Source organism: Oncorhynchus kisutch, linkage group LG14 (genome assembly GCF_002021735.2).
Source record: "Oncorhynchus kisutch isolate 150728-3 linkage group LG14, Okis_V2, whole genome shotgun sequence".
NCBI lineage: Eukaryota > Metazoa > Chordata > Actinopteri > Salmoniformes > Salmonidae > Oncorhynchus > Oncorhynchus kisutch.
This window is the reverse complement of record NC_034187.2, coordinates 64,446,700-64,471,514: the sequence shown is the minus strand read 5'-3', so window position 1 is coordinate 64,471,514 and position 24,815 is coordinate 64,446,700. Positions and strand designations below refer to the sequence as shown.

Here is a 24,815-nt window from a genome sequence, read left to right as displayed (position 1 = left end):
TGTTAGAGTAGTGGTCAGAAATAATTTATATTCACAAGATGGCGCTGTAGCACACTTCTATCCCAGAGCTATGGCTGTACAGGTAACTGCCAGAATAATAGAAACACTTGAGGAAATGAGGGATACAAAGTATATTGAAACCAGGTGCTTCCACACCGTTGTGGTTCGTTCGTGAGTTAATTAAGCAATTCACATCCCATCATGCTTAGGGTCATGTATATATTGCTGGGCAGGCAATCATTTTGACTACCATGGCTATGCCACCGGCTATAGGGTGACAATGCACCCATCCACGGGGCACAAGTGGTAACTGAATGGTTTGATGAGCATAAAAACGACGTAAACCATTTGCCATGGCTATCTCAGTCACCAGATCTCAACCCAATTGAACACTTACGGGAGATTATGGAGCGTTACCTGAGACAGGGGTTTCCATTAACAAAACATCAAGTTATGGATTTGCTCGTGGAAGAATGGTGCCGCATCCGTCCAATAGAGTTCCAAGCACTTGTAGAATCTATGCCAGGGTGCCTGCCTTGAAGCTGTTCTGGCTCGTGGTGGCTGGCTGTGGTGGCTCATGTTGGTGTTTCCTTTCTTTTGGCAGTTACCTAGTAGTTTATTTCACGGTTGAGTGAGTTAATTCTGGGCGGAAAGAGGAAGCTGGATAAGTAGGCTGCTAGGGTAACTACGATGTTGCAACAGTGTAACAACGGAGGAATTGCTGATTGAATCCGGGTAAACAAAGCAGAAGACATTTTATAAATACTTGGATGACCTTGTAGTTGTTCTTGACTGCATTTACGTGGTGAACTTTCAAAATGGTGAGTAGTTTGGAATTGTTATTGAAACATGGCAACATTTATGTGTTGCGCCTGCTGGGTGAGTGCTAGTAACGTTAGCAACAAGTAAAATAGTTTTGATGATAGCTAGAGCTCACCGAGGAATGTCAAGAACGTCGTTGACTTTGTATTAGGCTACTGTTGTTTCAAACTGTTTAACCAAAAGTACGTTTAACCAATAGTATGTTTCTCATTTTTATGTGAAAAAATAATATGCGTATGTATTTCTCATGATTGGTTACTGTTACTTGATTGGTTAATGTTACCAGTGGCGGTCGGTGCTGTTTAAGATGAGGGAGGACGATTTTTACTTTTCATGAGCATGGCCTTATTTCTATTACAGCACATTGGATGACTGTCATTCATATTCCGTTCACCCAGTTCAGTGTAACATCGATAGGTTTAGGCTACTACACGATTCTCTAATTTTCCCTATACCCATCATGGCTACAACCTAGCCTATGAATGAACGTTTACAGGGTAGGTGCACACAGGTGGAGAGAATTATGAGGAGACTGACAGTGACGAATGTACAGACAGTGACACATTCAATAACGCCTTGCACACTCTTGCCTGCATCTAGCAATCTAGGGTGTAAACATTAGTCCAACAGTTGCAAATACTTTTTTTTATTGGACAAATTCAGGTATGTTTATCCCCGTTCCATTTGCTTCCGTTTAAGAAAGGTTTTTCAACAAAATCGACTGAATGAATCCCACGTATTCACGGTTCACTTTCATAGCAGCCACATTGTATTCCTTCTCGCATCTATGCACTCCCCTCCTCTCACCTTTCCCCTTCGCTTTTGGACTTCAATGCACAACACAACAGCCTACATAGTCACCATATTAGCTATGGTAATGTCATAGTCAACATAGCTAATAGAACTAATGCAGTAGTCATTAAGCAGTTTAACACTTTAAGATAATCTTTATTTTAACCTTTATTTAACTAGGCAAGTCGGTTAAGAACATGTTCTTATTTACAATGACGGCCTACCCCAGCCAAACCCAGACAACACTGAGCCAATTGTGCGCCACCCATTCATGGTCGGTTGTGATACAGCCTGGAATCGAACCAGGGTGTCTGTAGGGACGCCTCTAGCACTGAGATGCAGTGCCTTAGACTGCTGCGTCACTCGGGAGCCAACACAACACTTACACCGGCAGGCCCCGGTGGCAATAAATTAAGAAAACCAAAAGCACACTGTAGCAGGCTCAAGAGTGTAGGGTTTCCACGTCACCAAGTTCAATAACCAAACACGTACAGGGAGCACAACAAGAATGCAAATGGGGAATTTATTAGGGATATTTGCACACGGTGGGAAAAGGGGGGGATCCAGTAACAAGTTCACAACGGGTAATCGTACAGGAGAATTCTCCCGCTTCTCACACTCTCCATAACACGCGTTTCCCTCTCAGCCCTCTCGCTCTTTGTGCAGCCCGCTTCTTCTTTTATCCCCAAGCTCTCAATGGCTTAATGATCCACCGGCTTGCCTCCTTGGGACAAGAAGTCCATATAAGGCTCGGGGGTGGAGTCAGCGGGCTGCAAGATATCTTCCTTCAATCACCACTCCCCTCACCTCTCCCTGCTATCTGCCACAATACCTTGACTTGGAAGAGTTCCAATGTTGTGTTGGCTAGTCACAGCCAGCATAGCAAACATAGCATCACTCTGTTTGAGCAGGCTGTTTGAGTAGGTTACACTAGCTAGCTGCATTTGCTAGCAGTAAAAATGAAAATGAAAAAATATTATGAAATCTTTCTTGCTTCTCCTTCATTTTGGAATAAATTCATTTGTTCAAAACTGTTCAACTATTGTCTTTCTCTCTTTTTGAATCAACTACTCACCACATGTTAAGCACTGCAGTGCTAGCTAGCTGTAGTTTATGCTTTCAGTACTAGAATAATTCTCTGATCCTTTGAGTGGATAACATGGCAGTTCATGCTGCAAGAGCTCTGATATGTTGGAGAACGTCCTCTGGAAGTTGTCATAATTACTGTCTAAGTGTATGGAAGGGGGTGAGAACCATGAGCCTCCTAGGTTTTGTATTGAAGTCAGTGTACCCAGAGGAGGACGGAAGCTTGCTGTCCTCCAGCTACACCACGGTGCTACCCTACAGAGTGCTGTTGAGGCTACTGTAGACCTTTTTTTTCAAAACAGTGTGTTTAAAACTGTTATTTGGTGATGTGAATATATTTAGTATAGTTTTATCTGAAAAGGATAACTTTTTGAATGTTTTACAATTTGTATTTTTATTAAATTAAGTGAGAGCCTAAAAGTATACAGGTGAAAGTAATAAATAAGGGTAATAATATACAAATATAACTGATTGATACATTTTCTCCCCTCTTCCTCTCTCCTTTCAGTGGCAAACCAGTTAGTGTGTGTGTGCACCTTTGTTACCATGCATGAGGATGAATGTCCAATCCAATGAGACCATGCTCTTTGAGGAAGAGGTGGACAAGACAAGTCGTGAGGTTGAAGAGGACAATGTGTCCACGAAGATGGTTACTGTCAACTGGGACCAATGGGACAGGTTACTGCTGCCCTCTCCATTGGACTCTGGGGTGCACAGTCTGGACACAGTGTACGATAGAACTACCGTGATGATTGAGCAAGACCCTGTGGGTTCTACAACTGACAATAAAGAGGAAGAAGAGGACCTGATGATGTATCTAGATGAGGGATTTGAGACGGAGGACCGTGGAGGTCTGGAAGACCACTGGGAGGCCATGTCACAGGGGTACATCCACCACACCATCTCCCAGGACCAGATCCAGTTCACCATCAACCCTGGTTCCACACCCATGCCCCGGCACATCCAGGGGGCCACCATCACACTACACTCTGAGTGCCCAGATACCCACCACAGCGAGGTAAGCCTTTATATCCAAAGACCTGAAGACTTGTGTTAGCTCCTTGAGCTAATGCCAAGGCAACCCGTTTCAACCATAGTTGGTCACATAAGACAGTTCAAATCAAATAAATGTATGGGGTAGATCAGCTTTAATATTGTAGATATTGTAGAACCCAGCCCCTATTGAATACACAGTGGGATATTGGTTATGTTGCACTTCCTAAGGCTTCCACTAGATGTCAACCGTCTTTAGAAACTTGTTTGAGGATTGTACTGTGAAGTGGGACCGAATGAGAGAGGAATGAGTCAGAGGTCTGCCAGCAGTCACGAGCTGGTCACGCGCATTTCACATGAGAGTTAGCTGCGTTCCTTTGCTTTTCTGAAGACAAAGGAATTCTCCGGTTGGAATATTATTTAAGTTTTATGTTGAAAACATCCTAAAGATTGATTCCATACATCGTTTGACATGTTTCTATGGACAGTAACGGAACTTTTTGACATTTCGTCTGCAACTAGGGAACGCGCTTCATGACTTTGGATTTGTTTACCAAACGTGCTAACAAAAGTAGCTCTTTGGACAAAAATGATGGACATTATCGAACAAATCAAACATTTAATGTGGAACTGGGGTTCCTGGGAGTGCATTCTGATGAAGATCATCAAAGGTAAGTGAATATTTATAATGCTATTTATTACTAATGTTGACCACCCAATATGGCGGATATCTTTTTGGCTGCATTGTTGTCTGAAAGCTGTACTCAGATTATTGCATGGTTTGCTTTTTCCGTAAAGCTTTTTTGAAATCTGACACAGCGGTTGCATCAAGGAGAAGTGTATCTATATTTCCATGTCTAACAATTGTATTTTCATAGACATTTATAATGTGTATTTCTGTCAAATGATGTGGCTCTCTGCAATATCACTGGATGTTTTTGGAACTAGTGAACATGTATACTGAGATTTTTTGATATAAATATGCACTTTATCTAACAAAACATACATGTATTGTGTAACATGAAGTCCTATGAGTGTCATCTGATGAAGATCATCAAAGGTTAGTGATTCATTTTATCTCTATTTGTGCTTTTTGTGACTCCTCTCTTTGGCTGGAAAAATGGCTGTGTTTTTCTGCGGCTTGGCTCTGACCTAACATAATTGTTTGTGGTGCTTTTGCTGTAAAGCCTATTTGAAATCGGACACTTTGGTGGGATTTACAACAAGATTACCTTTTAAAATGGTATAAGATACATGTATGTTTGAGGAATTTTAATTATGAGATTTCTGTTTGAATTTGGTGCTCTGCACTTTCACTGGCTGTTGTCATATCAATCCCGTTAACGGGATTGCAGCCCTCAGAAGTTTTAACCAAAAAAGGGTTAAACAAATCTAAATATATTTTAGATTTATCAAAGTAGCCACCCTTTGCCTTGATGACAGCTTTGCACACTCTTGGCATTCTCTCAACCAGCTTCACCTGGAATGTTTTTTCAACAGTCTTGAAGGAGTTCCCACATATGCTGAGCACTTGTTGGCTTCTTTTCCTTCACTCTGCGGTCCAACTCATCCCAAACCATCTTTATTGGGTTGAGGTCGAGTGATTGTGGAGGCCACGTCATCTGATGCAGCACTACATCCCTCTCCTTGGTCAAATAGCCCTTACAAAGCCTGGAGGTGTGATGGGTCATTGTCCTGTTGAAAAACAAATGATAGTACCACTAGGCGTGAACCAGATGGGATGGCGTATTGCTGCAGAATGCTGGGGTGACCTTGCTGGTTAAGTGTGCCTTGAATTCTAAATAAATTACAGACAGTGTCACCAGCAAAGCACCAACACGCCATCACACCTTCTCCTCCATGCTTCATGGTGGGAGCCACAAATGCGGAGATCATCCGTTCACCTACTCTGCGTCTCACAAAAACCTGGCGGTTGGAACCAAAAATCTGAAATTTGAACTCATCAGACCAAAGGACAGATTTCCACCAGTCTATTGTCCATTGCTCGTGTTTCTTGGCCCAAGCAAGCCTCTTCTTATTATTGGTGTCCTTTAGTTGTTGTTTCTTTGCAACATTTCTACCAAGAAGGACTGATTCACATCTATCACTCCAGTGTTAATGCTAAATTGTAATTTTGCCTCTATGGTCTATTTATTGCCTTACCCCTCTTACCCCTTCTACATTTGCACACACTGTACATGTATTTTTTCTATTGTGATATTGACTGTACGTTTGTTTGTAACTCTGTTGTTTTTGTCACACTGCTTTGCTTTATCTTGGCCAGGTCGCAGTTATAAATGAGAACTTGTTCTCAACTGGCCTAACCGGTTAAATAAAATTCACACGGTCTCTTCTGAACAGTTGATGTTGAGATGTGTCTGTTACTTGAACTCTGTGAAGCCTTTATTTGGGCTGCAATTTTTGAGGCTGGTAACTCGAATGAACTAATCTTCTTCAGCAGAGGTAACTCTGTGTCTTCTTTTCCTGTGGCGATCCTCATGAGAGCCAGTTTCATCATAGAGCATGAAGAAAACGTTCAAAGTTCTTGAAATGTTCCTTTTTGAGTGACCTTCATGTCTTAAAATAATGATGGACTGTCATTTCTCTTTGTTTATTTGAGCTGTTCTTGCCATAATATGGACTTGATCTTTTACCAAATAGGGCTATCTTCTGTATACCAACCCTACCTTGTCACAACACAACTGATTGCCTCAAACACATTAAGAAGGAAAGAAATTCCACAATTAACTTTTAACAAGGCACCAATAATAAGAAACCAATAAGACAAAACGAACAGAAAAGAGAAAAGGGATCGGTGGCAGCTAGTAGACCGGTGACGACGCCCGCCGAGCGCCGCCCGAACAGGAAGAGGAACCACCTTCGGTAGGAGTCGTAACATAGTGTCTATTAATTGTCCAAATGCACGGCCACTTTCCCGCTCTATATTGCTGTAGAATTTTCACAAATGCGTTAGCATAAGTAATTCCCAAACATTCTAAGAATTTATGAAAATGTGAAAATGACCATATCTAAGTGCTTGATTAATGTTTAAAAGGTGTCATATTCTTCCTGTGGAGTATATGTACAGATTTTAATATGATTTCAAGTTGCTAAAATGCTGTTAGTTCCACTTTAATGGTGCTGTATTAGTGGACCGATATAGCATCCTGTAGCGCTGGAAAAAATATTTTTTCAGCACCCCCCTTGAAAATACAATAAAAAAATATTTGCAGCACTTCCAAACTACAGTGCCTTGCGAAAGTATTCGGCCCCCTTGAACTTTGCGACCTTTTGCCACATTTCAGGCTTCAAACATAAAGATATAAAACTGTTTTTTTTTGTGAAGAATCAACAACAAGTGGGACACAATCATGAAGTGGAACGACATTTATTGGATATTTCAAACTTTTTGAACAAATCAAAAACTGAAAAATTGGGCGTGCAAAATTTTTCAGCCCCTTTACTTTCAGTGCAGCAAACTCTCTCCAGAAGTTCAGTGAGGATCTCTGAATGATCCAATGTTGACCTAAATGACTAATGATGATAAATACAATCCACCTGTGTGTAATCAAGTCTCCGTATAAATGCACCTGCACTGTGATATTCTCAGAGGTCTGTTAAAAGCGCAGAGAGCATCATGAAGAACAAGGAACACACCAGGCAGGTCCGAGATACTGTTGTGAAGAAGTTTAAAGCCGGATTTGGATACAAAAAGATTTCCCAAGCTTTAAACATCCCAAGGAGCACTGTGCAAGCGATAATATTGAAATGGAAGGAGTATCAGAGCACTGCAAATCTACCAAGACCTGGCCGTCCCTCTAAACCTTCAGCTCATACAAGGAGAAGACTGATCAGAGATGTAGCCAAGAGGCCCATGATCACTCTGGATGAACTGCAGAGATCTACAGCTGAGGTGGGAGACTCTGTCCATAGGACAACAATCAGTCGTATATTGCACAAATCTGGCCTTTATGGAAGAGTGGCAAGAAGAAAGCCATTTCTTAAAAATATCGTTTAAAGTTTGCCACAAGCCACCTGGGAGACACACCAAACATGTGGAAGAAGGTGCTCTGGTCAGATGAAACCAAAATTGAACTTTTTGGCAACAATGCAAAATGTTATGTTTGGCGTAAAAGCAACACAGCGCATCACCCTGAACACACCATCCCCACTGTCAAACATGGTGGTGGCAGCATCATGGTTTGGGCCTGCTTTTCTTCAGCAGGGACAGGGAAGATGGTTAAAATTGATGGGAAGATGGATGGAGCCAAATACAGGACCATTCTGGAAGAAAACCTGATGGAGTCTGCAAAAGACCTGAGACTGGGACGGAGATTTGTCTTCCAACAAGACAATGATCCAAAACATAAAGCAAAATCTACAATGGAATGGTTCAAAAATAAACATATCCAGGTGTTAGAATGGCCAAGTCAAAGTCCAGACCTGAAACCAATCGAGAATCTGTGGAAAGAACTGAAAACTGCTGTTCACAAATGCTCTCCATCCAACCTCACTGAGCTCGAGCTGTTTTGCAAGGAGGAATGGGAAAAAATGTCAGTCTCTCGATGTGCAAAACTGATAGAGACATACCCCAAGCGACTTACAGCTGTAATCGCAGCAAAAGGTGGCGCTACAAAGTATTAACTTAAGGGGGCTGAATAATTTTGTACGCCCAATTTTTCAGTTTTTGATTTGTTAAAAAAGTTTGAAATATCCAATAAATGTCGTTCCACTTCATGATTGTGTCCCACTTGTTGATTCTTCACAAAAAAAAACTGTTTTATATCTTTATGTTTGAAGCCTGAAATGTGGCAAAAGGTTGCAAAGTTCAAGGGGGCCGAATACTTTCGCAAGGCACTGTATATACTTCCAGCGGCTATGCCTGCGACCAAAAACAAGCTACATATGGGCAGTACCAAAACAAGTGATATAATGATTCTGTCTTTTTGCAGCAAAATCTGCAGAGCTGGGATGGTTGTATCCCCCATATACAGTGCATTGGGAAAGTATTCAGACCCCTTGACTTTTTCCACGTTTGTTACTTTACAGCCTTATTCTAAAATGTATTAAATACATTTTTTCATCATCAATCTATACACAATACCCCATAATGACAAAGAAATAACAGGTTTTTAGAAAGTTTAACACATTTTTAATTTTTTTAAATACCTTATTTACGTAAGTATTCAGACCCTTTGCTACGAGACTCGAAATTGAGCTCATTTGCATCCTGTTTCCAATGATCATCCTTGAGATGTTTCTAAAACTTGATTGGAGTCCACCTATGGTCAATTAAATTAATTGGACATATAAGGTCCCACAGTTGACAGTGCATGTCAGAGCAAAAACCAAGCCATGAGGTCGAAGAAATTGTCCGTAGAGCTCCGAAACAGGATTGTGTCGAGGCACAGATCTGGGGAACTGTACCAACAAATTGCTGCAGCATTGAAGGGTCCCAAGAACAGTGGCATCATTCTTAAATGGAAGAAGTTTGGAACCATCAACACTCTTCCTAGAACTGGCTGCCCAGCCAAACTGAGCAATCGGGGCGAAGGGCCTTGGTCAGAGGATGACCAAGAACCCGATGGTCACTCTGACAAGAGTTCCTCTGCAGAGATGGGAGAACCTTCCAGAAGGACAACCATCTTTGCAGCACTCCACCAATCAGGCCTTTATGGTAGAGTGGCCAGATGGAAGCCACTTCTCAGTAAAAGGCACATGACAGCCCGCTTGGAGTTTGCCAAAAGGCACCTAAAGACTCACAGACAACGAGAAACAAGATTATCTGGTCTGATGAAACTAAGATTGAACTCTTTGGAATCAATGCGTAGTGTCACGTTTGGAGGGAACCTGGCACCATTCCTACGGTGAAGCATGGTGGTGGCAGCATCATGCTGTGGGGATGTTTTTCAGCAGCAGGGATACTAGTCAGGATCAAGGGAAAGATGACGGAGAAAAGTACAGAGATCCTTGATAAATACCTGCTCCAGAGTACTCAGGATCTCAGACTAGGGCAAAGGTTCACCTTCCAACAGGACAACGACCCTAAGCACACAGCCAAGACAACGCAGGAGTGGCTTGGGGACAAGTCTCTCAATGTCCTTGAGTGGCCCAGCCAGAACCCGGAGTTGAACACAATCGAATATCTCTGGAGAGACCTGAAAATAGCTGTGCAGCGACGCTCCCCATCCAACCTGACAGAGCTTGAGAGGATCTGCAGAGAAGAATGGGAGAAACTCCCCAAATACAGGTGTGCCAAGCTTCTTGCGTCATACCCAAGAAGACTCGAGGCTGTAATCGCTGCCTAAGGTGCTTCAACAAAGTACTGAGTACAGGGTCTGAATAAGTATGTAAATGTAATATTTCTGTGTTTTTATTTTATAAATTTGCTAAATATTCTAAAAAACTGTTTTTCCTTTGTCATTATAGGGTATTGTGCTTACACAAAATCTATTTTATTAATTTTAGAATAAGGCTGTAACGTAACAACATTTGGAAAAAGTCAAGGGGTCTGAATACTTTCCGAATGCACTGTATATAACATTATATTGGTTGCAAGAATGTTGTATTATCATTTTAATTGGAAAAAATTGACCCTTTGAATCTGGTGTTTTGTGTATCAGTTCATAAACAATGTGCCATGGAATCGGTTGTCATTTTTTTAATCCTTAAATGAAACTGGTATACTTTTTTTATTTATCACAATTGTCTTTAACCGATTTTGGTCTTTAATGCAGGGACGACAGACAAGTTCCTTACTTTCTCCCCTTTCTACTTGCCTCCTCCACTTTTGCGGTAATGCTGCAATCAGTTGGTTGTAATTTTGGATAGAGCGAAAATGTCCATCTATTTTTGTTAATTGTTTGTGACATAATTCCACCAGTCCTATTTATGATATAATTTACAAGGATTATGCCATTTGTATAATTTTTCACAATTATATATATATATATATATATATATTGAAATCAATTACTGTATTTGAGTTTAACCATAATATTTGTTGTAATTTTGTTCTGTGTCCGGAAAACACACTCCTGGTATTGTGGTTTTGAGGAGGAGAGGCGCCGTTGCTCATTCACATACACTGATTATACCAAACATTAGGAACACCTTCCTAATATTGAGTTGAACCCCCCCCTTGATGTTCTTTGGTTGGTGGACCATTCTTGATACACACAGGAAACTGTTGAGTGTGAAAACCCCAGCAGCGTTGCAGTTCTTGACACAAACCGGTGTGCCTGGCACCTACTACCGTACTCTGTTCAAAGGCACTTACATTTTTTTGTCTTGCCTACTCACACTCTGAATACCACAAATACACAATCAATGTCTCAAGGCTTAAAAATCATTCTTTAACCTGTCTCCTCCACTTAATTTACACTGATTTGATGTGGATTTAACAAGTTATATCAATAAGGGAGCATAGCTTTCACCTGGATTCACCTGTTCAGTCTGTCATGGAAAGAGCAGGTGTTCTTAATGTCCCAGCCATTATGTGAGAGTGAGAGGAAGAGACAGGAGAGGGGATTGGTTTGGGGCGGTGAAATTGGGTCTTCCCGGGAGCTAGCTCTGAAGCTTCTGTTTTCCCTCATCAGCCTCTCCCATCCAGAACCAATGAGTCATTATCTCAAGTTCTCGGCAGATGTCGAGATGAGAGGAATATTTCACTGCTCTCTATGCTCTACAGCCTCTTGGTTCTCTTTCTGTGAAGCTAATTAGGTCTCATTCATACATGTGCACTTCAATCTTCTCATATAAACCAATACAGCTAATTAATTTCCAGACTTGATGTAATGCTTGTCAAGTGTTATGTACCGGTAATTGCCATGAACACTTCCTACATGTTAAGCGTATCTTTATGTATGTGGCGGTGTTCCATCTTTTCGACATAGGCAAAGAGTTGTTATATAAACTGTCTGTTCTGCAGGTGAAGCGTTACCAGTGTCTATACAAGGACTGTACTCGTACCTACAGCACAGCAGGGAACCTGCGGACCCACCAGAAGAGACACAGAGGAGAGTACACATTTGTCTGCAACCAGTTGGGCTGTGACAAGGCCTTCCTCACCTCCTACAGTCTGAAGATCCACATCCGCGTTCACACCAAGGAGAAACCCTTCGAATGTGATCAACAGGGCTGTGAGAAGGCCTACAACACACTGTATAGGTAAGGGTGAAGCGTTTTCCAAAACCATTGAATAGGCAGAGCAGGTACTCCAATTTAGCTGTCTTGCCTCCCCACACATTTTCTTAATAGATTATTTCCAGGCCCACTGTCACCAAAATTGTCAACTGAAAGCAATCGTAGTCAAACAATTGTAATCAAATCAAATTAAAGGGGGTAGTCTTCCTGCCATGGATCAAGATAAGTGTCACGTGATGATGTTTCATAAGTTCGGCACTCTCCTGACCCCCTGACCTCAAAGTTAATGAACATATCCTAGTGGCCTTTGGTATGTTGACCCCAAGTAAAGCCACAGCTCTGTGACTATCTGTTGGTGTGCTGAACTGCAAACATCAGCCGTGTCAGTTCCATCTATTGTGATTGTGTTGATGTGCAGGCTAAAAGCCCATCAGAGACTGCACACAGGGAACACGTTTAACTGTGAGTCAGATGGATGCACCAAGTACTTCACCACCCTGAGTGACCTGAGGAAACACATCCGGACACACTCCAAGGAGAAGCCCTTCAGGTGAGCTCACAAGTTTTCAGTGGGTTGAATGAACAAATGAATGCATGAACGAATGCATAAATGGGCACAAATCACCAAATTTTGTGTTTTCTCCCCAGGTGTGATAATCCTGGCTGTTACAAGACTTTCACCTCTAGTGACCATCTCCAAACACACTTCCTGGGACACACAGGTACAGGTGTGTATAACAGGAATTGTGGGGAGAGAGTGAGGATACATAGCTGTTGAAGGAATTTCATTCCTCTGTTTTAATTCCCAATTCAAATTAAACACTCTGTCAATTCATAAGAATTTGTAAGACCCTTATTTTATAGGAATGGACAGTGCCCCGGTCTTAAAGTCAAGTAACAGCCTTTATTCAAAAGAGTACTGCCACAATACAGGTTACCACAGGTTATAAACTGAAAATGACGTCATTAGTTCTAACACTACCCCGTGCCATCTCCGTTCCAGTACCAAGGCTGTGTCTCAAGCCTTCCCACATCCGTCTCCCTACCAATTTAATATCATTTACGAGTCAAGGTTTTCTTGTGTAGATAAGCATTCTATCCAGTCTGATTCATTTGTACCAAGGAACAGACCGTCATTGTTACTAAACTCTTGACCACATTCACCTGTGGCGGACTGCAATAGCATCGAATAGTCCCCGTGATATGCAACTGTTCAGGGAAGTCCGGAACCAATACACGCAGTCAGTCAGGAAAGCTAAGGCCAGCTTCTTCAGGCAGAAGTTTGCATCCTGTAGCTCCAACTCCAAAAAGTTCTGGGACACTGTGAAGTCCATGGAGAACAAGAGCACCTCCTCCCAGCTGCCCACTGCACTGAGGCTAGGTAACACGGTCACCACTGATAAATCCATGATTATCGAAAACTTCAATAAGCATTTCTCAACGGCTGGCCATGCCTTCCGCCTGGCTACTTCAACCTCGGCCAACAGCTCCGCCCCCCCCGCAGCTCCTCGCCCAAGCCTCTCCAGGTTCTCCTTTACCCAAATCCAGATAGCAGATGTTCTGAAAGAGCTGCAAAACCTGGACCCGTACAAATCAGCTGGGCTTGACAATCTGGACCCTCTATTTCTGAAACTATCTGCCACCATTGTCGCAACCCCTATTACCAGCCTGTTCAACCTCTCTTTCATCTCGTCTGAGATCCCCAAGGATTGGAAAGCTGCCGCAGTCATCCCCCTCTTCAAAGGGGGAGACACCCTGGACCCAAACTGTTACAGACCTATATCCATCCTGCCCTGCCTATCTAAGGTCTTCGAAAGCCAAGTCAACAAACAGGTCACTGACCATCTCGAATCCCACCGTACCTTCTCCGCTGTGCAATCTGGTTTCCGAGCCGGTCATGGGTGCACCTCAGCCACACTCAAGGTACTAAACGACATCATAACCGCCATCGATAAAAGACAGTACTGTGCAGCCGTCTTCATCGACCTCGCCAAGGCTTTCGACTCTGTCAATCACCATATTCTTATCGGCAGACTCAGTAGCCTCGGTTTTTCGGATGACTGCCTTGCCTGGTTCACCAATTACTTTGCAGACAGAGTTCAGTGTGTCAAATCGGAGGGCATGCTGTCCGGTCCTCTGGCAGTCTCTATGGGGGTGCCACAGGGTTCAATTCTCGGGCCGACTCTTTTCTCTGTGTATATCAATGATGTTGCTCTTGCTGCGGGCGATTCCCTGATCCACCTCTACGCAGACGACACCATTCTATATACTTTCGGCCCGTCTTTGGACACTGTGCTATCTAACCTCCAAACAAGCTTCAATGCCATACAACACTCCTTCCGTGGCCTCCAACTGCTCTTAAACGCTAGTAAAACCAAATGCATGCTTTTCAACCGGTCGCTGCCTGCACCTGCATGCCCGACTAGCATCACCACCCTGGATGGTTCCGACCTAGAATATGTGGACGTCTATAAGTACCTAGGTGTCTGGCTAGACTGCAAACTCTCCTTCCAGACTCATATCAAACATCTCCAATCGAAAATCAAATCAAGAGTCGGCTTTCTATTCCGCAACAAAGCCTCCTTCACTCAAGCCGCCAAGCTTACCCTAGTAAAACTGACTATCCTACCGATCCTCGACTTCGGCGATGTCATCTACAAAATGGCTTCCAACACTCTACTCAGCAAACTGGATGCAGTCTATCACAGTGCCATCCGTTTTGTCACTAAAGCACCTTATACTACCCACCACTGCGACTTGTATGCTCTAGTCGGCTGGCCCTCGCTACATATTCGTCGCCAGACCCACTGGCTCCAGGTCATCTACAAGTCTATGCTAGGTAAAGCTCCGCCTTATCTCAGCTCACTGGTCACGATGGCAACACCCATCCGTAGCACGCGCTCCAGCAGGTGTATCTCACTGATCATCCCTAAAGCCAACACCTCATTTGGCCGCCTTTCGTTCCAGTACTCTGCTGCCTGTGACTGGAACGAATTGCAAAAATCGCTGAAGTTGGAGACTTTCATCTCCCTCACCAACTTCAAACATCAGCTATCTGAGCAGCTAACCGATCGCTGCAGCTGTACATAGTCTATTGGTAAATAGCCCACCCTTTTCACCTACCTCATCCCCGTACTGTTTTTATTTATTTACTTTTCTGCTCTTCTGCACACCAATATCTCTACCTGTACATGACCATCTGATCTTTTATCACTCCAGTGTTAATCTGCAAAATTGTAATTATTTGCCTACCTCCTCATGCCTTTTGCACACATTGTATATAGACCCCCCCTTCGTTTTCTACTGTGTTATTGACTTGTTAATTGTTTACTCCATGTGTAACTCTTTGTTGTATGCTCACACTGCTATGCTTTATCTTGGCCAGGTCGCAGTTGCAAATGAGAACTTGTTCTCAACTAGCCTACCTGGTTAAATAAAGGTGAAATAAAAAAATAAATAAAAAAATAAAAAAAATTCACACACATTATTTTCAGTACTGGGATCAGATAAGAAAATTCATACATATACAGTAACATTTAGTATTCTGATTAGTACATAATAGTATTCTGATTAGTACATCCTGATTGAAATGTATACATAATTAGTCATTATAGATAAACATTCCCTTAACAATAGCATGCTCCTTTAGCTCAAACCCTGTTTATTTTGAAGTAAGACTAGGAAGAGTTGAAAACCGTTTTTCCAGAGATTCAGATACAACAATACGTTGTAGCACTTCTCTTTCCTCCCGCTACGCTTTATTGAGTATTCCTAATGGAGTATGGCTTCCTCTACTGTGTGTGTGTGTTGAATACATCAGAGTTTATTTCAGCCCAGTAGATAGGCCTTAGAACCGCTCATCTCCCCAGATTCTTATTGGCCCATTTATTCTCCTAACACCCTGTCAGTGAATCCTGGTGAGCCTATTTATCCACATCCAGCAGAGTGCTGAGATCACACACACATAAGAGGATGGCTTCAATGTAGCAGATACATGCTATGGTATGGAATGTAGAGTAGAGACACTACCCATTGACAACACTGACTGTGCATAATGACACACACACACAAACAGTTCCAAAAGTCCAAACCCCATCAATCTGGGCGCTTCAGCCAGACTCAAGAAAACGCTCATGTATTTGTAGTAATTCAAAAACTATTTGAACCCAAGTCTGATTGCTGCTGCTGTTGTTGTGGTGAAGAACACAGCTATTAATACTGCTGCTTCCTCTGGGGCCCTGGCTCTCTCACTCTCTCTCACACACACACACGCACACATCAAATATACACACACACACACACATCAAATACACACACTCACATCAAATATACACACGTCAGACACACACACATCAAATATACACACACATACATACTTGTTTCTTCTCACACTCCATTCTGACTATAACACTGTCTGTCATTTGTCTTTCTAGCCTGTTCCTCTGATACCAGAGAACCCAACAAACTCTTTCTCCCTCTGAGGAGCTATGAGTATCAGATGGGGTCTCTTTAGTTAACCATTGCATGTGATCTGTGAATGCATGGAGACATCTGTGAACTCACATTGATTTCAGAGGCTGAGGATACATAGTCAGCTGTTTGGTTGGCTTCCCACTGAAAGTTTCCATCTGTAAGATGCAGAACTGCTTGTCTGTGCGTGCTTGTTTCTCAGACAACGTTAGTGGCTTGAACCTCCTTGCCCTTTTCCCCAAAAACACAGGCCTCAAGGCACTAACAAGTCTACTTCACCATAGTCATGTAACTAATGTTCCTTGTCATTATGCATGGAGTTGTATATTGCTGACACTATTTCTATATCCTCTCACATTCAACCATGAGGCTAAGAGTTGTGGATGCAAATTACCTTTCTATCTCCAAGCTGGGACTATTTCTCAAATTATGGGTCTGGAAGCAACAAGGTCGGCTGCTGTATAAGAGAGACCAATAAAAGTAATGTGTGTGTGTGTGTGTGTTATTTCTCCTAGGCGAGCCACCCCTCCTTCAGGTGGACACAGACGGTGATATCTCCCTAAGCTCCTCCAACAACCTTAGAGACAACATCAAAGGTCATAACCCTGGAGCGTCGGCTGACATCACTGACAGCCACTCTCTCTCAGAGGTGAGTCCTCCCACCATGTGACTGAAAATGTCACTTAATGATGTTTTAACAATGATACATTTAATCTGTTTCTGTCTCATAAAGTGGCTTGCGAAAGTATTCACCCCCCTTGGCATTTTTCCTATTTTGTTGCCTTACAACCTAGAATTCAAATGGATTTTTGGGGGGTTTGTATCATTTGATTTACACAACATGCCTACCACTTTGAAGATGCAACATATTTTTTCTTGTGAAACAAACAAGAAATAAGACACAAAAACTGAAAACTTGTAGCGTGCTTAACTATTCACCCCTCAAAGTCAATACTTTGTAGAGCTACCTTTTGCAGCAATTACAGCTGCAAGTATCTTGGAGTATGTCTCTAGAAGCTTGGCACATCTAGCCACTGGGATTTTTCCCATTCTTCAAGGCAAAACTGCTTCAGCTCCTTCAAGTTGGATGGGTTCTGCTGGTGTACAGCAATCTTTAAGTCATACCACACATTCTCAATTGGATTGAGGTCTGGGCTTTGACTAGGACATTCCAAGGCATTTAAATGTTTCCCCTTAAACCACTCGAGTGTTGCTTTAGCAGTATGCTTAGGGTCATTGTCCTGCTGGAAAGTGAACCTCCATCCCAGTCTCAAATCTCTGGAAGACTGAAATAGGTTTCCCTCAAGAATTTCCCTGTATTTAGCGCCATCCATCATTCCTTAAATTCTGACCAGTTTTCCAGTCCCTGCCGATGGAAAAACAACCCCACCGCATGATGCTGCAACCACCATGCTTCACTGTGGGGATGCCGTTCTCGGGGTGATGAGAGGTGTTGGGTTTGCGCCAGACATAGCGTTTTCCTTGATGGCCAAAAAGCTACATTTTAGTCTCATCTGACCAGAGTACCTTCTTCCATATGTTTGGGGAGTTTCCCACATGCCTTTTGGCGAACCACAAACATGTTTGCTTATTCTTTACTTTAAGCAATGGCTTTTTTTTCTTGACACTCTTTCGTAAACCACAGCTCTGTGGAGTGTTCGGCTTGAAGTGGTCATATGGACAGATACTCCAATCTCCGCTGTGGAGCTTTGCATGTCCTTCAGGGTTATCTTTGGTTTCTTTGTTGCCTCTATGATTAATTCCCTCCTTGCCTGGTCCGTGAGTTTTGGTGGGCGGCCCTGTCTTGGCAGGTTTGTTTTGGTGCCATATTCTTTCAATTTTTTAATAATGGATTTATGTTCAAAGTTTCGGATATTTTTTTATAACCCAACCCTGATCTGTACTCCACAACTTTGTCCCTGACCTGTTTGGAGAGCTCCTTGGTCTTCATAGTGCTCTTTGGTCTTCATGGTGCTGCTTGCTTGGTGGTGCACCTTGCTTAGTAGTGTTGCAGACTCTGGGACCTTACAGAACAAGTGTATATATACTGAGATCATGTGACACTTAGATTGCACACAGGTGCAATCTATTTAACTAAGTATGTGACTTCTGAAGGTAATTGGTTGCACCAGATCTTATTTAGGGGCTTCATAGCAAAGGTGGTGAATACACCACTTTTCCAGGCTTTTTCAAATTTATTTTTATTTTAAACAAGTAATTTTTTTCATTTCACTTCACCAATTTGGACTATTTTGTGTATATCCATTACATGAAATCCAAATAAAAATCCATTTAAGTTACAGGTTGTAATGCAACAAAATAGGAAAACGCCAAGGGGGGTGAATGCTTTTACAAGGCACTGTATGTGTCATGTCTATTACTGATCCAATATCAATACAATCAATACATTAGCTCTATTTTTCTTCAGTTTAAATCTGTTCTCAACTTGCGGTTATCTCTAATCCCCTCTTATAATAAATCAATAATCATGTTTTGAAACACAGGATTTGAACCCTCGTTCCCCATGTCTCAGTGATATGAGCCTGATTTCCACTGATTCTCAGCTCAGAGAAAATAATGTAAGTCATTTTGTACCTCTTTCTTTCCACATTTTCAATATCACACACTGAGTCTGAATCAATATATCACCATTCAATATGTCTTAAAGACATGTATACAGTTAGCACTATGCTATTGGCTATATAGTTATTAGAGACCACAGCCATGTCTCTGGGCTAACTATACATATCAATGTTGTTCATAGTGTATGGTAATGTAAATATAATATGGTAACTAAGACGTACTATACAGTGCCTTCGGAAAGTATTCAGACCCCTTGACTTTTCCCAGCCTTATTCTAATGGATGAAAAGATAAATACAAAAATCTCCATAATGACTTACTGTGCAAGTCAAAAGTTTGGACACACCTACTTATTCCAGTGTTTTTATTTGTACCTTTTTTGTACATTGTAGAATAATAATGAAGACATCAAAACTATGAAATAACACTCATGTAGTAACCAAAAAAAGTGTTAATCAAATCAACATTTATTTTATATTTCAGATTCTTCAAACTAGCCACCATTTTCCTTGATGACAGATTTGCACACACTTGGCATTCTCTCATTTAGATTCATGAGGTAGTCACCTGGAATGCATTTCAATTAACATGTGGGCCTTATTAAAAGTTAATTTGTGGAATTTCTTTCCTTCTTAATGTGTTTGAGCCAATCAGTTGTGTTGTGACAAGGTAGAGGCGGTATACAGAAGATAGCCCTATTTGGTAAAAGGCCTAGTCCATATTATGGCAAGAACAGCTCAAATAAGCAAAGACATGAATGTCAGTCAGCCTGGAAAATGTCAAAAACATTTAAAGTTTCTTCAAGTGCAGTCGCAATAACCATCAAGAGCTATGATGAAACTGGCTCTCATGAGGACCGCCACAGGAACAGAAGATCCAGAGGATAAGTTCATTAGAGTTAACTGCACCTGAGATTACAGCTCAAATAAATGTTTCAGAGTTCAAATAACAGACACCATCTCAACATCAACTGTTCAGAGGAGACTGTGTGAATCAGGATTTCATGGTTGAATTGCTTTAAAGAAACCACGACTAAAGGACACCAATAAGAAGAAAAATAGACTTGCTTGGGCCAAGAAACAGGAGCAATGGACATTAGACTGGTGGAAATCTGTCCTTTGGTCTGATGAATACAAATCTGAGATTTTTGGTTACAACTGCATGTCTTTGTGAGATGCAGAGTAGGTGAACAGATGATCTCTGCATGTGTGGTTCCCAACGTGAAGCATGGAGGAGGTGGTGTGATGGTGTGCGGGTGCTTTGCTGGTGATATTGTCTGTGATTTATTTCAAATTCAAGTCACACTTAACCAGCATGGCATTCTGCAGTGATATGCCATCCCATCTAGTTTGCGCTTAGTGGGACTATCACTTGTTTTTCAACAGGACAATGACCAATCACACCTCCAGGCTGTGTTAGGACTATTTGACCAAGAAGGAGAGTGATGGAGTGCTGCATCAGATGACCTGGCCTACACAATCACCCAACCTCAACCCAATGTAGATGGTTTGGGATGAGTTCGGCCGCAGAGTGAAGGAAAAGCAGCCAACAAGTGCTTAGCTTATGTGGGAACTCATTCAAGACTGTTGGAAAAGAATTCCTCATGAAACTGGTTGAGAGAATGCTAAGAGTGTGCAAAGCTATGATTACGTCAAAGGGTGGCTTCTTTGAAGAATCTCAAAAATAAAATATATTATGATTTGTTTAACACTTTTTTGGTTACTACTTGACTCCATATGTGTTATTTTATAGCTTTGATGTCTTCTACTATTATTATGTAGAAAATAGTAAAAAATAAAGAAAAATCCTTAAATGAGTAGGTGTGTCCAAACTGTTGATTGCTATTGTATGTAAATAAGGTATTTCGAATTTCTATTTTTGATGTTTAATTTTTTTAATGTTTTCACTTTGTCATTATGCGGTATTGTGGGTAGATTAATGAGGGAACTAAATTATTTACTACATTTTAGACTAAGGCTGTAATGTAACAAAATGTGTACAAAGTCAAGGTCTTAATACTTTCCGAATGCACTGTATATGTGTTGGTCAAGGCAACTGTAGGCTGGCTTTTCTAACGTTACTCTGCTGCTGTCTTGTCCCTGTGGCAGTCTGATGCCCTGGATCTGATGTTTGAGTTGCTATTTCAAGACAAGCCCCAGACACAGGGTGAGTACTGCACTATGTAGTGGTGAACATCACCAGTGCTTTGTCGTCTAAATGACTTGTCTCCTGTTTAGCCCTTCAAACCCCTTATTTCCTCTCCCCTATTTTCTCCAGGTGTGTCGTCGTTGGCAGTGCCCTCATGTAGTTTGGAGAACCCATCTCCAACCGTGGTGCTCCCAGAAGCATCTCCCTGTTTTATCTCTACCTGTCCTACCCCCTCTGACTCTCTCCCTGGTGAACCCTGTCCTGTACCCCAGCCCGTCGCTGTCCTCACCCCTGGTGAATCCTGTCCAGTTCCTGTCGCTGTCTCTCCCATGATCAGTGAAATAACTAAACATGATGTGAATCCAGAACAGCTGTCCAACCAGAGCCTATTACAACAGCCAGCCACATCCGTCTATTACCAACCTAGCTCCAATCAGAGCCTACTACCACAGCCAACCAACGAGAGCCTCCTTCCACAGCAGAGCCTACGACTAGAGCCAACCATCACCCTCCATTCACAACCAGGCTCCACCCAGCGCCTCCTACTAGAGCCAACCACCACCCTCCATTCACAACCAGGCTCCACCCAGAGCCTCCTACTAGAGCCAACCACCACCCTCCATTCACAACCATGCTCCACCCAGAGTCTACTACTACAGCCAGCTGAGACGCCTTCCATCTATTCGCAACCAGGCCCATACCCTCCACCCCCCAGCTCCTTCATCCAGGCCCCACTACCACCCCTTTCCCTGGGGCACTTTGCTCCTCCTACTGTCCCTGCCCAGAGTACCCTCCAGCCCCTGACCTTGTCCACACAGAACCTCCAGTGGCTGTTTAACAGTGTCAATGACCAGAGGCAGCGGGACACACAGACACAGCTATTAGTAAGTCATCGTTAACAAGTTACTAATACGTTATTATAATTATTACAAGTTAGGCCCGTTATACGCTACACTACATGACCAAAGGTATGTGGACACCTGCTCGTCGAACATCTCATTCCAAATTCATGGGCATTAGTATGGAGCTGGTCCCCCCTTTGCTGCTATAACAGCCTCCACTCTTCTGGGAAGGCTTCCCACTAGATGTTGGAATTTTGCTGCGGGGACTTGCTTCCATTCAGCCACAAGAGCATTTGTGAGATCGGGCACTGATGTTAGGCAATTAGGCCTGGCTCGCAGTCGGCTTTCCTATTCATCCCAAAGGTGTTCGATGGGGTTGAGGTCAGGGCTCTGTGCAGACCAGTCAAGTTATTCCACACCGATCTCGACAAACCATTTCTGTATGGACTTCGCTTTGTCCACGGGGCATTGTCATGCTGAAACAGGAAAGGGCCTCTCCAAACTGTTGCCACAAAGTTGGAAGCACAGAATCATCTAGAATGTCATTGTATGCTGTATCATTAACATTTCCCTTCACTGGAACTAAGGGGCCTAGCCCGAACCATGAAAACCAGCCCCAGACCATTATTCTTCCTCCACCAAACTGTTGGCACTATGCATTGAGGCAGGTAGCGTTCTCATGGCATCCGCAAAACCTAGATTAGTCCGTCGTACTGCCAGATGGTGAAGCGTGATTCATCACTCCAGAGATTGCGTTTCCACTGCTCCAGAGTCCAATAGTGGCGAGCTTTACACCAAGCCAGACGACGCTTGGCATTGCACATGTTGATCTTAGGCTTGTGTGCGGCAGCTCGGCCATGGAAACCCATTCCACGAAGCTCCAGATGAACAGTTCTTGTGCTGACGTTGCTTCCAGAGGCAATTTGGAACTCGGTAGTGAGTGTGTTGCAACCGAGGACAGACGATTTTTCGCGCTAAACGTTTCCGCATTCGCCAGTCCCGTTCTGTGAGCTTATGTGTGTGTGGCTGAAATAGTCGAATCCACTAACTTGAAGGGGTGTCCACATACTTTTGTGTGTATATATATATATATATATATAGATATATAAATAAACATGAAGGAATGTGATATTATTAGACTAACATCTGCTAGCAAACCTATTAGCTGTTATAATACAATATAATATATATATATATATATATATATATATATAACAATAATACATTTAGGTTTGCTAGCAGATGTTGGTCTAATAATATCACATTCCTTCATGTTTTTATAGGCAAATGTTTTATGAATTTATCTTTTTGTTGTAAGTATTGTCGGTATTTATTGGTGTCATTATTCTAGATGATTTATTGAAACCTGGAGTGCAGTAAAGACAGCTAATTAGAATATGGAGAGGGTCGTCCAATCACTGTCCCTTTCATCAGGATATGGAGAGGGACTGTCCAATCACTGGCCTGCTGGATCTCAACCAGTCCAGCTGTTCATTGACCATCAGTTGTTTTAATGAAACTATTCCTCTTTTTAGCCACGAGGCATTGATATTCTGTTAATCATATGCTGAACATGCTGTCTTCTCTTGTCCTGTTGTATTTCAGCAACAACACAGTGGCTCGACACAGGAGAAGCTCTATTTCACCACAGCAATACCTATGGGAGGGAACACAGGTCATTTACTGAGATTCATCTTTTACTTTGTTGTATTTACCGATATTAACCTCTGATGTATTTAAGTGTGCTTTTTACACTAGTATTCTACATTTGGATAATTTCAATGAATTTGATCGCTTAACATTATCAGTTGCAGTGCTGTAGATATTGAAATGCTAGCTACAAGACCGTACCTGTGAGGTTATTGCACTGTACAATTTTTATGGCTGTATGACTTTTTAAAACCTTTATTTGACGTGCCCTCTGTCTTGTGTTCTAGGGACAGCTCTGCAACAGCTAGGCCTGCGTCTGCCTGTCATCGTCATCAGACAGGGAGAGTCATGCCAGTGTCGGTGCCCCTGCAGAGACGGCAGCACAGCATCAGACACAGAGAAACAGACTGGTTGTCAACCTACTGGTGAACCCTCTGGTGCCCAGGTCAAGCAGCCCCAGGACCTATCAACCCAGGACCCACCACCACAGCCCCATCAACCCCAGGACCCACCACCCCAGCCCCCTCCACCGCAGGAGCCTCAACCTCCACCTCCACCTGTACCTCTCTGATAAAAATTAAAGTCAACCTTTTGATAGTGAAGAAACTGTTCCTGTTACTTATCCACCTGAGACATCTTATATGCACTGTACTGTGTACTTAACTCTTTCTGTTGTTAATACCTAGTTCAGGATCAGGTCTCCCTACCCTGTCCTCATAACCTTAACCAACCGTAACCCCATACTAGTTGCTGAGGGTAGAAAGCAATCAAATGCTGCATTTCAGTGTAGATCAGGTCAATGCAGGTTATCTACAGTGTTTTATTTTGATTTATGACATGTCTGGTAGCGTTCAATGATGAGTTGGGCTAGAACAGTGGCTGGCCGCTGAGTGTAGTGTGGAAAACATTTGACTCAAGCACTAATCCTCTGTAGCAATATTCCACTTTACATCTAGTCCCGCTGGAAACGTTAAGGGTGACATTTATTTTTGATGGCGCAGAAAGAAAACGCGCTGCACGGGGAACATCACTCCCCATGCAGTACTTGGCATTGCAGTTTCTGTCAAATGTGTGTGAAATGCAAAATGTTCTGGGATGGTGTGCGTCATGTATCCGTTCCATTTCATTATGAACCTGCAAATGATCTGGAGATGTTGTAAATGCTGCTATAACAATATAGTGTATTTAGACACGAGCAAACTAACCTGGCAAAGAACACATTTTGAGTTTTTCTTGAATGTTCAAAATATAACAATATTTAACATTTCATTTTCTATGTAATGTC

General features: G+C 42.4%; 1 protein-coding gene across 2 annotated transcripts; it reads left to right on the top strand.

The window, feature by feature from the left end:
- Window positions 1–247: 247 nt before the first annotated feature.
- LOC109903496 (metal regulatory transcription factor 1-like) lies at window positions 248–24,806 on the top strand. Of its 2 annotated transcripts, none has more exons than XM_020500250.2 (11): window positions 248–821; window positions 3,209–3,718; window positions 11,624–11,862; window positions 12,257–12,388; window positions 12,487–12,566; window positions 16,824–16,957; window positions 18,813–18,887; window positions 20,999–21,056; window positions 21,168–21,922; window positions 23,486–23,555; window positions 23,818–24,806. In XM_020500250.2, the coding sequence occupies exons 2-11, from the start codon at window positions 3,251–3,253 to the stop codon at window positions 24,099–24,101; spliced, it is 2,295 nt and encodes a 764-aa protein (XP_020355839.1). In that variant the 5' UTR covers window positions 248–821; window positions 3,209–3,250; the 3' UTR covers window positions 24,102–24,806. The 2 variants fall into 2 exon arrangements, with proteins under 2 accessions (XP_020355839.1, XP_020355840.1); XM_020500251.2 differs by having other exon boundaries at window positions 618–821; window positions 12,487–12,560.
- Window positions 24,807–24,815: the final 9 nt, after the last annotated feature.

Bases quoted from the DNA above. Each gene is read 5' to 3' on its own strand.
- LOC109903496 (XM_020500250.2), top strand. From the start codon at position 3,251: ATGAGGATGAATGTCCAATCCAATGAGACCATGCTCTTTGAGGAAGAG. The intron at 16,958-18,812 runs GTGAGTCCTCCC...TTTGAAACACAG, and splicing joins ACAGCCACTCTCTCTCAGAG to GATTTGAACCCTCGTTCCCC. The intron at 18,888-20,998 runs GTAAGTCATTTT...TCCCTGTGGCAG, and splicing joins CTCAGCTCAGAGAAAATAAT to TCTGATGCCCTGGATCTGAT.